This window comes from Dromaius novaehollandiae, chromosome 4, assembly GCF_036370855.1.
Source record: "Dromaius novaehollandiae isolate bDroNov1 chromosome 4, bDroNov1.hap1, whole genome shotgun sequence".
NCBI lineage: Eukaryota > Metazoa > Chordata > Aves > Casuariiformes > Dromaiidae > Dromaius > Dromaius novaehollandiae.
Genome location: NC_088101.1, coordinates 81,258,533 through 81,273,979, shown reverse-complemented (window position 1 = coordinate 81,273,979; position 15,447 = coordinate 81,258,533). Strand labels below are relative to the sequence as shown.

The following is a 15,447-nucleotide window of genomic DNA, read 5'->3' as shown; positions in this document are numbered from 1 at the left end:
GCGCTTTGCAGAAACACGAGAAGATAAGTTTCCCTGGCCCGTGGAGGCTAAGCTCCTGTTTATTTCTACAATATGTGATTTATTCCCCAGCCCCTTTTGCAGCGAGATACGCTGTCCCTTTCCAGCCGCCCCGTCCCTACGTGCTGCTCCATGGGCTGCCCGCCAGCTACGCTCTGCTCCTGTTATTTTGGAAACCCGGAGCTGCGAGTTTCGTAAAGGCTGGGTGAAGCAAGCAGCAGATTTATCTCCGTCTAACGATGAAAGCGCTTGGCAGAAAACGCTGGCAGATCCGCGCATATTTCCAGGGCTGTCGAAGGCGGGCTCTGCTTTCCCGGCGGCGCGGCGCTCGCCGTGGGGGCGGCTGCCCGGCGAAGGGCTGGTCTCCCCGTGCCGCAGGCTCAGCAGGCCCCGCACGGTTAATATTTAACCCTGGCTGGGTCTGCTGGGGTGGGACGGAGGCCCCCGCACGCTGCCCTCGGGGCATCTGAGCCCGCTGGGTTTTCCAGTCCCCTCCGTGGGCTCCTGCAACCCGGCGCGGTTTGTTCCCTCGGGGCGATTTTTCTGCGGCAGGAATTGCCCGGAGCGCTCCGTCTTCCCGGCAAATCCGCACCGGAGCACCTCGACCGTGTCCAGGAGTTTCCCGGCTGCTCCCTCTCCCGGCTGTGGCTCCGCACTGCCGGCACGCCGCCCTCGCTGGGGAGAGGGTCGCAACGTCCTCCGAGCCCTTTTCCCTGCCCCTTTCCGGCCTTTCCTATTATTTCCATTTGCGTACACATGCAGAAATAATATATATATATTTCCTAAGAGGATTGCTTCCGTATGGTTTTGTGCATAAGAGTAAACAAGGCATAGCTGTTGACTATATGGTTAACATATTTTTGGTGGGGTTCCCATCCAGAAAATGCAGCTGCATTATATTCCCGATAAAGGAGAACTAACGTTCAGCTTCAGCAAGAATGTTAATAAATGAAAGATATTTCAAACAACACTGATTGAAGCGCAGTTTCCCTCCCCGCCAAAAGCTTTGTTTTTTTGCAAAGAGCTGCAAAAATTATAGTGCCTGACCTGGAAATCAGCAGATCTCGGATGCTGGTTACACCCATAGGAACCTGGAATCGCTTTATTGATCTGGGTGGGTTTATGTGGATTGGCACTTCTGCAACCGAGACCCAAGGCCGCCTTGCTGTTCACAGCCTGCTTTGCCACAGGTTATTCCTCCGGATAATCTGAAGTTCCTCTTCGTTACGGAGACCCAGCCAGAAAAAGGGGAGCTGTGCTAGTGCCACCTAAACTTATCCAGTGCCCCGGACACGATGCATGTGGCTGTTGCCTAATATCCTATCGCTGACAATTGAAACCCAAACATATAGTCATATTTTTGGATGAAATTGTACAAACACTTCAAAACAGTTTACGCGCTCCAATTTGTATGTTATCAGAGAGCGCCACACATGCACATGGAATTTATGGAAAATGCTGAGAGATTTGAAAGGAAATAGTTTGGGAAGTTGTCCTATTTTCTTGAACATAAATCCCCAAACAGTTTCCCTTAACATTCCTCACGTCCGTGCAGCAATTAATACTTGACATTTCTGTTTTCCACCCTGTCTGTTCATCTTGGGCTTTCTTTGTTTAGCGGGTGTTTTTCCCTTCCCTCCTTTCACGTTTGTTACATCTGGAAGACCCAAACCCGGCATCGCTGTGCACAGACAAGCTTCCTTGCACGAAAGGAGGGTGCGAGCGAGTGGTGAGCGGTGATTTAGGTCTTGGAGACTGCAGCCGCCTCCCCAAATGAGATATTGAGACTTGGGGATGCCCATGCAGAGCCTTCAGCTCAGGCTACCTTGACGGAGCAGCCATCTCGCAGATAAGCTCATTGGCTTGATCAGGTTTTTTTCTCACTTGCAACAATTCGGATGGCTCCAGCGGGATTACTCTTGTATTAGCCGGATGCAAAAAGAAAGCAAAATCAAATCCTTCATACATCAGTGTCAGACTGACTCCAAGAAGCTAGTGTTGAGTGATGTAAAGGATAAGGGGCCTGAGGAAAGATGTGTTTATGGAGAACACTCGGAAAGTTTAACTACTTGTAGTTTGACCAAACGCCGACTAAGGAAACTGCCTGCAAACATTTGAAGGTAGAAAAAGTACAGAGGATGAGTGAATTGCATAAGGTGATGCAAAGGGATGTAAGAAAGAAGAATGAGATCCATTTAAAGAAAGCAGGAGTACAGCTCTTCCGGAAAAAATTGCAACCTGATCTGCCATGAGCTTTTCATACCATATTCTTCATCCTAATATATGAGCCCACCTTCTGGGAATGTGGAAGTGGTGTGCTGAGTCTGTCAGATGTGTTTTTTTTCTTGCTCTAGCGGTGGTGGTGGTGTAGTCATCAAGCGTCAGGGAAGCAAAGTTTGTAGGGAGACGTAATATCTTTTGTTAGACCCACTGATGTAAGTCAGAGAAAAAGCAGAGGTTTTCAGATTTCGGGCTTGTGTGCCCAAAACCCTCTCTGTGTTCCCCCATCTGTATTGCTTGATCTAGAATCTGTGCTTAGTGCATCCTTGTTGTATTTTACCTGCGAGGAAGGAGAATTGTGCATGGATTGTAGTGTTTGATTTTGCTAGGACTCTTCCATATGCACGTGCTGCTGCTGTGTGCTTGGAGCAGGGAAGGCCATTTGAAGTTGTGACCCAGGGAATAACGGTCTGTATTTCCTTGGCCTGCCCCCAGGACACGCTGGCTCCCCTGCACACGTGAGCTTTACCTCCAAGAGGCAAGTTCAGCTTAACCTGGAGAGAGGAGTTGTCTTCTGCTGTTTTCACCTTGAAGCTGTAACCGCTCTTGGAGACCTTCTAAGGCCCTTGAGCATTGTGTCCTAGCCACTGTGACCTCGAATATCATTTGGCCACCCCTAGAAAGCCAGTGTGAGGGATTCTCCTGCATGCCCCCACCCCAGCAGATGGGGTCTCCTGCTCTGGGATAGTTGGTGTTCCCCAAGAGCTGTCGACTTTGCACTCAGGTTTGTCACATTTCCGTAGTGCCAGAAGAGGTGACACAGCGCGTCTAACCTGGCCAAGGGAGACGAGATCTCCCAGGCTACTGGAGATGGTGGAAAGCATGTCCTGCAGATGTTGTCATGTGCAACTTTAGCATCTAGGAGGAATCCAACATATTCTTCAGGCACAGTGAGACTAGCTAGTGTGTGTAACAGGTCCTCAAGGGAAAGGGTGGGAACCCTCTCTTAAGTGAGACTTCAGGCCAAAACAGAAAGACCACAAGGAAATATTTGGGATAACAGAGGGTACTGGCTGGCTCTTTCCTCCCCTTACTTTGTGTTGACTTGCACAAACATTCAGACACTTCTTCAGGCTTCTTCTGACCCCCAGACACTTCTCACCCTTGTGAAGTGTCTGAATGTCTGCACAAAATTTGACTCTGTTCTGTTCAGATTTTCCTATCTTTGAGCCAGACCTTTCAGTATCACCTGGAGCCTGCAGCAACATCCATACTGAAGGGACAAAGCAGATCCCCACTCCTGCAAAAAACCCTGAAAACCCAGATGCCAGGGAAAAGGTGCAGGAGGGGACAGAACGTCCCCAGCACTTGTTCTCCAAGCATCTCGCACAGGATCAGAGGTTTGGTTGGCAAGACAATTCAGGCAAGGGCTGGGAGAGTTGCCTGAATGAATGAGGCCATCTTTTCCATGTGGGGATGCTTCCAGATGGCTATCTAAATTCCCAGGATTTGGCCTGGGAATATCTCAGCAAGCAGCCTCCTTTCAAAGGCACTGGGCTATGCCAGCACTCACTGACTTCAGACTCATTGGGGCAGAAGTGTGAGTCATCCTGGGACAGGACATCTGTGGTCATGAGCTTGTACCGCTGTTCGGGCCACTTTTCCCCTCCACCCTAACAATGGTGTTCATGCTTCAATGATAAAAGTTAATCTTATGCATGTGATGGACTGTTTCATTTCTTTGCAACACTACTGAGGATAAAGCGTAGTCTGCAGGAATAAGAGTGTGTGTGCGGAAAAGTGTCATTTTTTGTTAAGAAAAAACATAGATTTCAGGACCATATCATTCTGGTCCATCTCTTCATCTACACATACCTCTGATTACTAGCTAAGTTGTAGGTAGGTCTAAATTACTCACAGATAGGTGAGATGGTGTTTTAGCTCTCATAAGATACTTTCTCAGAAAAACACTGTTTTAGCCTCAGCTATAGACCCACATAGATCAGCACCTGGCTCTGACAAAACCCCTTTCCATGCCCGTGAGCCTGGTGCATCTTCCCGAGCTGAGTGAGGCTCTGGCTGTGCCTTTGCTTCCCCAGCAAGAGCTGCTGCACAGAAGGCTTAGCATTTTGGGGTGAACTCCAGCATCTGCTGCTATGTATCTGTGGCAGTCTGTTGCCTAGATGAGGTGGTACCTTGGTCCGACCCTGCATGTGGGTCTCACGAGTAGCCCGAGGAGGGCTGCGCAGATGGGTGGTAGATGGAGGGAAGGCGTGCAGTCCTGGAGCTGCCCTTCCTTCCCCTTCCCGTGCTCCTGCGGCCATGACAAGCAGGACATTCCCCCACAACCTCTGCTCCTGTGGCATGTCCCTGGGGACCTGTGCCCATGGTGGCACATGATAAGGCCTCTGATGTCCCCAGCTCCCAGAGCAACCCTTGTTTGGGCCTGTTATATAGATGCCTCTCCTGCAGCTTAAGAGGATCCATGTTGCTGAAGTTGGGTAGGAATCACAGCATGGAGGTGGCATCTCCCAAATGATTTGCAATGCTAGCGCGAGCACAGGAGAGGAAAAGAAGAGGTGAAACAGCCAAGACAGAGGCAAGAAAAGCAGGTAAAATGGAGTTCTGACTCCATGGATGGAGGTGAGCAGCTCCTGGGAGAAAAGAGGTAAGCAGACTGGAAAAAAGACGTATTTCAGAGCCATGAGGAACATTGCTGTGGGGATGCAGATTCACTAGACCATCATAGCTAAAGAAAATCTGGAAACCCGTGGTCTGAAAACAGGGCTTAGGGGACAACTAGGATACAAATTGACTGTTAGTCTGCTCCTCAAGCCATGCGGAAGCATGTACTGCATCACTTAGCCTTTATTTCTGTTTGTCAGCTTGGGAAAGTGGTTTTCCCACAGACTTGTCTCTGGACTGTGGGGTGCAGGAGCAAACTGGAGCTGCTGAGTTTCAGACTACTCAATCATCCTGCAAATTACAGTCAGCCCAGAGAAACACAGCTCTGCGTGTTTCCTTATTTAGGTAAAAGTGTCAGGAAAATAGCATGAGATTTTGTTTCTGATAAACTAGGAGCTGTTTCAGGAATATTAATTATTTTGTTGTATCAACATTCTACATTTATTCCTCCACTGCTGTATGGTGAATGAGATGGATGAAGTCTTCAGCTGGCTTTCTGAGTGTCTTTCAGAGACTCCCAAACTCCTGAACAAAGAGAATAATTGTGCAGATGTTTTGGAGTCGGTAGGGGTTGTTCTCTGGTTATTTTAGCCTGGGGTGTGGAAGTTGTGGCTTTCATTCCCTGACACTCTGCATCATCCCTGTGCAGCATCACTTGGAGGCAGATTCTTAAAAAGCTTCTGGATGCCTAAAGAGGCCTAATGGGACTCTGTAGGCATTTAGGCACCTGGACGCCTTTGAAAATCCTACATGCCACCTCTGTAACCCTCCAACTCTCTAAAATTCCCACTAGTGAAGGGGTGCAGGTGTTAGCATTTTGCTTGCTTCACAGGTGTTGTGTGAGGTGATCATAGACCAGGAGCTGTTGGGAGCCCACAAAGTCCTCAGGGACACGTGTGATTTTTCGGTAGTGAGTGAGCATGGAAGGATGAGATCTGTCCCAGGATTTTTTTGTGCTGTGTCAAACCTGAGCTGGCTGCTGGGCATGCCACGTTTGTGCGGACACAGCGTGGGTCAGAAGAGGGTCCCATCGTCCAAACGGGAGTTGATTCATGCCCAGGCAGCTCAGCTCAGTGGAGCCGTCTCTGTAGGCAGGCTGTGACAGGAAAGCTGTGGCAGAGCTGGGAATTAGTCCTTGCCCTCCACTCGGAGTGCCCAGCTGAGAAAACCGAGGTGAATTAGCAGGAACTGTTGCGTGGGGTCCGGCTAACCTGTGGGAAACCCTCCTGGGACAGGCTGGTGGCCCCCCATAACTTTGTTTCTCTCCCATTTCTGTCAAAAGTGAAGCTGTTTTTGACTGCAGTGTGGGATTTGGCATGAGAACAGAGGGTCATGTTAATAGACATGATTTTGGGGGCAGATATTAGACAGTGGTGTCTTTGGGAAAAGGACTTTGCCTTCTTCATGGTGAAGTGGCTAGGCAAGTGTTACAAAGATGTGTTTTATACATGACCCTTAGGGGTGTAGTGTGCGGTTGGTCTCTCATACTGGGGTAAATTGAAGCAGTTTTATCAGAATCCATGGCACAAATACAGCCTGGATGAAAAAGCAAATTGTGTTCGTGTAGGTCAAGTCCTGAAGGTTTGACTCAGTCAACACCATCTTTGAAGTCAAAGAGGCTGAAGTTATTGCCTGTTAAGAGGAGTAGTCCAACTGAGATGTCTCAAATGAACCAAGTTCAATAATAAAAATGATGATAAAAATATGTAAAATATAAAAACAGTACTGCCAGCCACGTCGTTTCTGGTTTGGGGGTTTCATGTGTTTAGTCTTCAAGGTTTTCACACTGATTTTGCATATGGAGACATAACGCTGCCAAGAACCGCTGAGGAAAAACATTTAGGCACTCGCTAATAAGAAGAGAGGGTGTGATTTCATAATCCTAGCAAAATAGATAAGCTCAGGATGCTTTGTGGCTCCAGTTTAGGGGTTCTCCTGGTACGTGTTGCACGCTGGGACATCTAAGATAAATAAATAATAACCATATATAATAAGATAGCTAAAAAATAACATCAATAGCCACACTGTTTCTTTCTGGATGTGAAAGTGTAGCTATTCGGGGAGCGTTTTTTTGGCCTTTGTTTGGTCTGTGCGGTGGGTCCCGCGGCTCGGCTGTCCCCCCGCGGGGGAGAGCGGCTTGCGGGGACCGGGGGGTGCAGCAGCCGGGCCGCGTTTGCAAGTAGATGATCCATAATGGTCGCAGCTCATCTGCGCGACAGGCGCCCGGCAGCTTAGTCCCGGCTTGGCTCCGGTCTAGCCTCTCCCGGGGCGCTGCCCGAAGCGGCGCTGCGCGGACGGGCCCCGCGTGGGAGCCGGGCGGGGGGGGGGGGGGGCGGTCCCGGGTGGGTCGGGCGCGGGGGGGGGCGGGCGGCGGCGGCTCCGCGGGGGCGCAAAGGGTTAAGCGGCGGCGCGCGGGGATTGGTGCGAAGTTTGGAGCGGGGCGGCGCGGCGCCGCCCTCCTGCGCGGCTCTGCCCCCGCAGCCACAAAGCCCTGCAGGGAAAGTCGCTGCAGCGCTGGGCTCGCTCGCCCCGGCCGCCCCCCCCCCCCGACCCTCACCCCCACCCCGCCCCGGTCCCCCCGTCCCCAGCCCCTTTCCCCTCCTCCCCTCGCTCCTTAAGCGCGGTTCCGGCTCGGCGAGCCCAGCCCGGCACGGCACCGGCGGGCATCCCGCGGCGCCGCTGTCAGAGCCGCTGTCCCACCCCGCGCGCACGCCGAGCCCGACCCGGAAAGCGGGGAGAACCGCGGCCCCCCCGCGCCTTCCCCTGCGCCCCGCCGGCGGCTCCCTAGGGGCGAGTCGCTCCCGGCGAGGCGGCGGGGCAGAGCGGAGCGGAGCGGAGCCCGGGCGCCCGCCCGCCCGCAGCGCCGAGCCGCCCCCGGCGGGGGATGAGGCAGAGGCCGGCGGCGGAGCGCCGCGCCGGGCGCCGGGGCCGCGGGGCTCGCTGGCTGCGCGCCGGGCCGCGGAGGGCATGAGGCGGCGGGCGGCGGCGATGGGCGCCAGCGCACGGTGCTAGAGCAGCGGCCGAGGTAAGCGTCGCCCCGGAGCGCGGGCACTGGCGAGCCGCCCCGGGCACGGCCCGACGCCGCTGGGTGCGGGCACGGCTCGGCGGCAGCGGCTGCAGCCCGCGTCGGGAGGGAGTTTCGGAGCAGCCTGCGGTGACCGTAAACCCGCTGCGCCCCGGTCGGGCGCGGGGGAAGCGGCGGCATCTTCGCCGAGCTGGCTCCTTTCGGGCCGCTTCTGCTCCGAGCGGCAGCGCGAAGCCCCCTGCGCGCTGCCCGGGGCCGCGGCAGCCTCCCTCCTCCTCTTCCTCCTCCTCCTCCTCCTCCTCCTCCTCCCGTCCCCGAGCCGCTCCGCACGCCGCTAACCTGCCGCCTGCCCTGCGGCCGCTCGCTGCCGTTTTGTTTGCCTGGCAGCCCGGCTCCGTACGGGATACCGAGGAACTGTGCGTTAACTGCAGACTCGGAGGAGCTCGCCGGCGTCAGTGGGTTCCTGATTTATATCGCGCTAGAGCAGGGAGGGAGGGCAAAGTTTTACTTGCTGGACGCCAAGGAATGAGTTACGAATATGCGGCTGTTTTATTTGCCGTTTCTGATCTTGTACCTCTGCAACGGACTCCAAAAGTCGGCAAAGTTTGGGCTCGTTCGTTTCTTTTGGTAACTACTTTGCCCTCCTTTTTCCTCCCGCCAGGTCTGGAAGGACGGCAGCCTGTGCAACAAGGAGGGATCTGGTTTTCAAAATGGAATTGCAGCTCGCGCTCCTTTTCGCCGGGATAATTGCGTTTTCTGACTCGGCAAGAGGTAAGGAGAGCGTGCGCGCTTCCCGCAGCCTCGCGAGCGGCTCGTGGCTTGCAGCCTTCCTCCCGCTCCGGCCGAGCCTGGGTGGTGCGGACGCGCTCGGCGCCCTCGGAGAGCCCCTGCACGGGCGTCGCGGTCGGCGCGGGCTCTTCGGCCGTGCGACGTTTGCTCGCGCGCACGTGTGCGGCTCGGGGCGATGGCTCCGGATGCCGTACGGTCGCTCTCGGCTTGGTGAGGTTTCCTAAGCGCAGGTGAACTTCCAGGATCCCGGCTCGTGCGTGGGTGTAGAAACGCGCAGGCGATTTTAAAGACAACCCGCATTCCTCCGTGGCTCAGCAGTACCTCTGCCCTGCTCCGTCCCTCCGTCCCCGCTAGCAAACTAAACAAACACGTCCATTAGCTCCTCAGTGACAGACAAATGACACTTCCCGACAGCTAGCCCGTATTTTCACGCTGGGTCTCTCGCAGTCGATCAGATTTCAATAAACAGGTTACCCTACCAGGGGCACATTGAAACACGTTGACCCGGGAGTGGCGGCTGGAGAAAAAAAGAGCTTTCTTTACAGGAAGGTGCTTTAACCCGAGTTACGGGCTCTGAGCCGCAAAACTGCTGGCTTTTCCTCTGCTGTAGCCTCGGCGAAAGCATTTTTTCAGTGGAACCGGGTATCTCCAGCCACGAAGGAGAGGGCTGCGTCGTTGCGGGAGGACGGGTGCACGTCCTCGGGATGCAGATCGCTCTGGCCACCAATTCCCAACAGTACCGGGGTTGCAGGAATTGGTGAAAGACCTTTAAACCCCCCAGTGCAGGACTGGGCCGTGTAGTTCCCAATTAAAAAATTTAAATAAATGTGGGGGGAGTGGAGGGGGGGAGCGTTACTCTAAAAGCCCAAAGTTGGGTTAGTGCGTTGCTTTTTTCTTTTTTTCTTTTTTTTTTTTTCCTTCTTGGCATTGGCTCCCGAGCAAATATTTTATGGAGGCAGAAGCACTATAAAATGATTCTGCTGGAAGCTGAATGAAAAAGAAAACAGTATATATAGCCTTTAAGGTCTGCAAGGCTGAATTCCAGGCGAGGTTTACAAAGGAGACTCAGTTTTAAGTCGCAGGCGATGGGCAGCGGCGGGGGAACGCCGATGACCTCATGGAGGTATATTATTCTAATGGACCTGGGAACTCGGCGGAGTTCCCAAAAAATCCAAAGCGGGCAGCAGGAGACAAAAAGATTTTTGTCCGTGTCCGGCTGGGTTCTGGGCAGAGGGTTTGGTGCTTTACCGGCAGAGCCTGCTTAAAGGTTGTTCGCACTTGTTGGGCTCGTGTGCTTTTGTTGCCCCTGGAAAATACGGGGCAGTTGACTGTGGAGTGTAGTTATAAGACGAAGCGGCAGAAAATTAGCAGCAGTAACTTCAGAACATCATAGCTTTTCCTGTGGAAAAGCTGTTTTTGGTGTAACTTTGAGAGGATTGCATTGGTAATCCGATAAAACTCTTCAGAACCAGAGAAATTGGACCTGCAAGTGATGGGGAGACGTTCCTGGTTATTTAAAAGGGCATGGAAACAAAGTTTAAAACATGGGGCCAAACCCACGAGAAGTACAGGTCATTTGCTGATAGGGTGACGGCTCGAACCTGCAAGCGAGCAGAAGCGAGACGCTGCCCAGCGCGTCGCAGCCCCGCTTTGTGCTGCAGAATATCGCCTCCGATTCCGTGTTTACATTCGGATAATTTTAGATTCTCTCAAAAATGTGCCCAGCTGTTAACATGCCTGTGGATTTTTTCCTAATGTCTCATGCGGTGGGATAGGCCGCTGGAGGGATATAAAAGTTACCTGTTTCCCTCGCTCGAGTTTTATAGGCAGCCCATCGGCCAAGCCTCAGCCCGGGGTCGCGGGGCTTTTGGGTGCAGGGAGAAGGGCGCTTTTTCGGCCAAACAGTGTTTAATATTTGCGTCCTGGTTGCAAATCGCACGCGGGTGGCTCAAAGTATGCCAACACCTCCCGATCCGAGGGGCCAGGCGTTAGGTAGGTGCTTGCTGGCTTGAAATCCCGCACGGAAGAGTCCCGCTTTGGAAAAGCCGGTCCCTGGCTTTCAGCCGCGTTGGGTAGAAGCCGCTTTTGCTGGAGGCGCGTGTTGACTTGGAGCGGGCCGACGGCGAGCTCCGTGCTGGCGGAAGGGCTGTATCGTAGCGCGTTCGTACGAGGGGGCAGAGTTAAGTTGCCCTCGCGCCCCGACCTTGGTATTTCCTGACGCTTGAGGGCTCAGCTGCGGTCTTGCCTTCGGTGGTTCGTTGTGTTATTTTCACATCTTTATTTGCGTGACGCCTTTTAAGGTGAAGGGCCTCGCAGGACTGACCGACCGGGCTGACGCTGCAACCTGTTTTGCCCCGGGGAACGGGGGACTTCTGTGAGGTTAGAAGCTGTGCCTGCTGCCTCTGTCCCTTCGCCCACGCTCGTGGCTCCGTGTGTCACGTCACTGATGCACAAAGCACTGCGAGAATGGGGATAGCTTAGGAAACCAAGAGAAACCCTTAAGAAAGAAGCCTTACATTTTAAGTAGCCATGAAAAGTGAAGAGCAGGTCTGTTTTTTAGAAGTTCTGGTGCAGGACTTGGCACGTCTGAAGGAATGAAGGAGCAGGTAGCTCTGGCTCGGTTTGAACTTACGCTTTTGGGGGCCGAAACTTAGCCTTTGGCTAGGGGCTCGTCTACACCTGAAAACGTACGGGGATCACTCTTCCAAAATGGTTAATGTGGAAAAACTTGCACCGTGACCCATCTTCTTCCAGGCTAAACACCTTCTAGATGGAACCTCTGCAAAAAAAGTATTTCTCAGGAGCTATTTTGGTAAATATCCAAGCGTCCTCTTTCCCTTGGAGGTCGAACACCAGTAGGAAAACTTCTGCGTGCACAAAATCTCAGCGCAAAATCTGTACGCTGTGGTTCTCTGAAGGGGAATATGCCCCTTGGCCAAGAGCCAGGGCCCAGGGTAGCAGCTTCAGACCTTTTACCTGCTGCTCTGGGTCTTGCCAACCCTGAAGCAGGGGCAACGTGGGTGCTGGAGCTCCTGTCCCATGTCCCGCTCTTCGTCTCTCCGCACAGCCCCATACTGGGCAACAAAAGTCCTCGGAGTCCGGCCCTGGCCCTCCTCCGCGGGGACGAATGCCATCTTGGGTCACTAACCTCTAGTGACTATGTCCCGTCGCAATGTAGCTCCTACTGCTCCACACCTCCGGTCGGATACAGGTAATACAATCTGCTGTTTTCCTGCTTGTGTTATCCCCGTGGCACACAACGCGATATTTGTTCCGAATCTGTCAAGTTGCCATCGTATTCGCGTTGGTTACCGTATATGGTAACGCCGGGATGTTCTTGGCTTGGTCCCGTGGCCTGAACGAGCTTTCGTACGGTATGTTGAGAAGTTTTTGGTAAGAGTGGCGACAACCTTCCCGCTAGCTAGTAAACTGATATTCTGCTGGAAACTAATTAGTTTGGATGCTGATTTTGTTTTCGGTGTGTGTAGGGAGGGAAAGAACAGGACTGTAATTGCCTTCTGCTATGCCGCTTTTCTGCGCAACGCGTGGCTTAAAATCTGGTCGATGACGGCTTTGCAATAAATTTGTTGTTATCCGTTGTTATCTACCACAAAATTCAAGCGTTTGGTGCAGAACTAGTGTTATTTGCCATTTTTGTTTGTCTAAATATTGGAGAAAAAGGGGGTGGGACACAAAGTTTTTCATTTCTTGGGAGATGAGTTCTCGATTCTGATGACGGTATTTACCGTTCTGTAACTCGTGGTTTATGAGAGTGAATAGTAGTTAACATGGAAAAGATAAATAATGATAATATAAAAGAGAGAGACTTTGGCTTCTGTTTAAGAATTCCTTTATTCCTGTTCGATGATTATTATCAGATATAATGATTAGGTAATTTCTCGCTTGTGGAAGAGAGAGCTATTCAGATCTACGGTCTGATTCAAATTTCACGGGAAGTCGCTGGAGATCTGTTTAAATTTGGTGCCTTTTTTTTTTTTTTGTTTTTTGTTTTTTTTTTTTTGGATCATGCTGTTAGTGAACTTGTTCATGAAAAATCTGGCAGCACCACTTGTACCAAAAGTCAACGTGACATGAAGAAAATCCTCTTTTTTTTTTAACCCTGTTTCCTCCCCTCCTCTGAGGCTGTCGGTCACTATAAGTTGTAGCTAAGTTTAATAAGTTTAAACATAACATACAGTGTGCGTCATACTGGAAAATTAGGGTTTTTTTTATTAGGAATATTACAAAATTCAGCAGATTGCTCAAATGCATTTAGATTTTCCTTAAAGTTTTTATAACTTTGTTTTCGAAGTGCATATGCTTCCTCGGCCTTCATTAAAAGATGCAAGCAGCAAATTAAAAGACGTCTTTTTTGTAATGAACTTAGTGAAGCTCTGAAGTTGGACTGTTATCCAAAGAAGAAATTTTCCTGTGCCATGGGATTTTTTTTTTTTTTTTTTTTTAACAATAAAATGGTTCTTTGGGGAGCAAAAACCATTTGTGAAGTGACATTTGCTAAACAACGAGGGACCCGCTTCTCAAAGCAGGAGACTGTTGTTACTAATTTATTACCTAACGATGAGGCTTGTCATCTGGTGCGCAGTGGCTGGTCGGGCTGATCTGCTCCAGCGACCTCTCTGCCAGGTGATAATCCCTTTCCAAGCAGGCGTCTCGCAGCCGGTAGGCTGGGATCGACACCGGTACGTCGGGGGGTGGCATGCTCAGCGGGGAACAGGGTGACGGGGGCAGAGATGGTCAATCTCTGGCCAAGTGTTTTGCATTCATTTGCAGGAAGAGAGAAGAATTTCACTGAAAGGGGGAAAAAAATGTATACCTTGGTCATGGCTTTATTTGTTCAGTAGCAGTAGAATCAGTGCAGCGCTCTGTTCTTCCCGAGACATGAAACTCCTACTTGTGTCTGCAGCAACTTGTGAAATCCTGCTGTTCAAAGGGTCTGTGTTCAAATGTGTCCTGGTATTACAGCAGTCAATGCAAATGCTCCCTTCTCCCTTCTCGTCCATTAACCTGCTCATTTTGTCTGGTTTCGAAGAATCTGTCTTTCATCTGACCTCTTCCTGTGTTTTCTGGTGGGCTGCTCAAGCTGAAATGCATTTGATCTTGTTCGGAATATTTTTAATGTGGGTTTGTATTCCTTTTCTTGTTCTCTTTAATCAGTCTTTGCTTGCCACTTTGTGTAATAAACGTTCCTCCTTAGCTATTTAGCTGTGCCAACCTGTCCGAATCTTTTGCACAAAGGTTGAACACTTTTGGTCATTTAAGGGATGATGATTATTATTATTTTTTAAGTGTAAAGCCCAGTGTCAATGTGGACATTGCAAAGACCATTGTCCATTGCAAGCCTGTTGAGTCTGGTGCAGCCACAGTACTAAGACAAAAGAAAAAACTTGCCGAAGAAAGCTTGAATAATCTGATCCTGTTGCCTCAATGTCATATTAGATAAGCAGATACAGCCCATGCCGGTTTTAACGTGTCAGGACCTGATTCAGAGCCTGGGAGTGTTGGTGCAGTGACTCCTACTCATGGGCTTTGGATCCATCCCGTAAGGAACTAATTTACAGGTTATGTGTAATATCGACCTCTGTGCAGATCCCTTCATGTGTGACAGCAGGACGGACGTGGACTGAGCGTGGTGTTTGGATCCTGTAATTTTTCTGTTGGAAGGGACAGCTCGAGCTGGATTTCTCCATCTAGAAGACGCATTGTTTTTGCCCGCTGCTAGCGTTGGCTGGCAGCTGAGTGGGACTGAAAGCAACTGGGAAATTCATTGCTTTAACTTGGGGTCAGCCCGGAGGGGTTTTATCCCAGAAGAATGGGTGTCATTCTGGAGGCAGTGTTGCTAGGTGTGGAGGCACTGAAGACTCTTCAGAAGTGTTATTTAACGAGTTAATATATGCCGTCTGCCACTGAATCCATTCACATCACTGATTTTTCCCCCCCCCCCTCTTCCGAGTCAAATAAACATGGGCTGCATGGAATTTGGTTGGTTGCCCTGATTACACAGTCTCCCCATTGTATCGCAACAGAAACACAGTATCCAGCAGTGCTGCGAATAACCTAGCGTTTTTATTTCATCATAACCACTCCAATTTTCAGGAAGAACTGCAGCCAATAACTCCAGGCTACTTCTTCCATTAAGTGTTCGAACTTAATTTTGAGCTTCACTAAAGGAAAAATGTAAATTGGGAACAGAGGCTTCTCGGAGAAGGTTAATGTTTCTCAGGACTGCTGTACCTCTACTCCCAGCCTCTACTGTGTATGGGATGGACACGGTTTGTGTCCCCGTCCCGATGGACGGGAAACAAAATCATTTCTCCTTGTGCCTGGTAAATTTGTTTCATGAAAGATTTACAGAGTCTTGGGTATCCTGTCAAGTGATTGAGAAGTGAGTAATGCAAGAGGTGTCATCAACTAGATGCCGCTTGGGTTGTGTTGACTTTGGTGGGTATTTTTGGAGCCGTCAGTATTTATGCATGTTAAATAAAAGCACAGGGACAGCGAACAGATGCAGAAATGCATACTTGAGAAAGAAATTGCCTATTGTGCAAGTTAATTTGTATTCTCCTTGCTTGAGCTGTTCATATTTCATGTGCCCGGTGAATTGACTACTGCAAGAATTTGGTGCTGGAGTGGTGCTGACTCTGTGGCAGGTGTGGCCTTGCTAATTCTGCCCAAAACAAGATAGCTGGGAG

The 15,447-nt window shown here is 50.9% G+C and overlaps 1 protein-coding gene across 4 annotated transcripts in view; it reads left to right on the top strand.

The window, feature by feature from the left end:
- FGFRL1 (fibroblast growth factor receptor like 1) overlaps positions 1-15,447 on the top strand; it is a 213,518-nt gene that overhangs the window by 34,761 nt on the left and 163,310 nt on the right. For 2 of the 4 annotated variants that reach the window (XM_064511581.1, XM_026112790.2), the window contains exon 3: positions 8,610-8,719. In XM_064511581.1, coding sequence (XP_064367651.1) covers positions 8,610-8,719 — 110 coding nt within the window. Of the gene's footprint in view, positions 1-7,507; positions 7,949-8,273; positions 8,404-8,609; positions 8,720-15,447 lie in introns of those variants that run through there. The other 2 variants (XM_026112791.2, XM_026112792.2) reach the window with 2 other exon arrangements.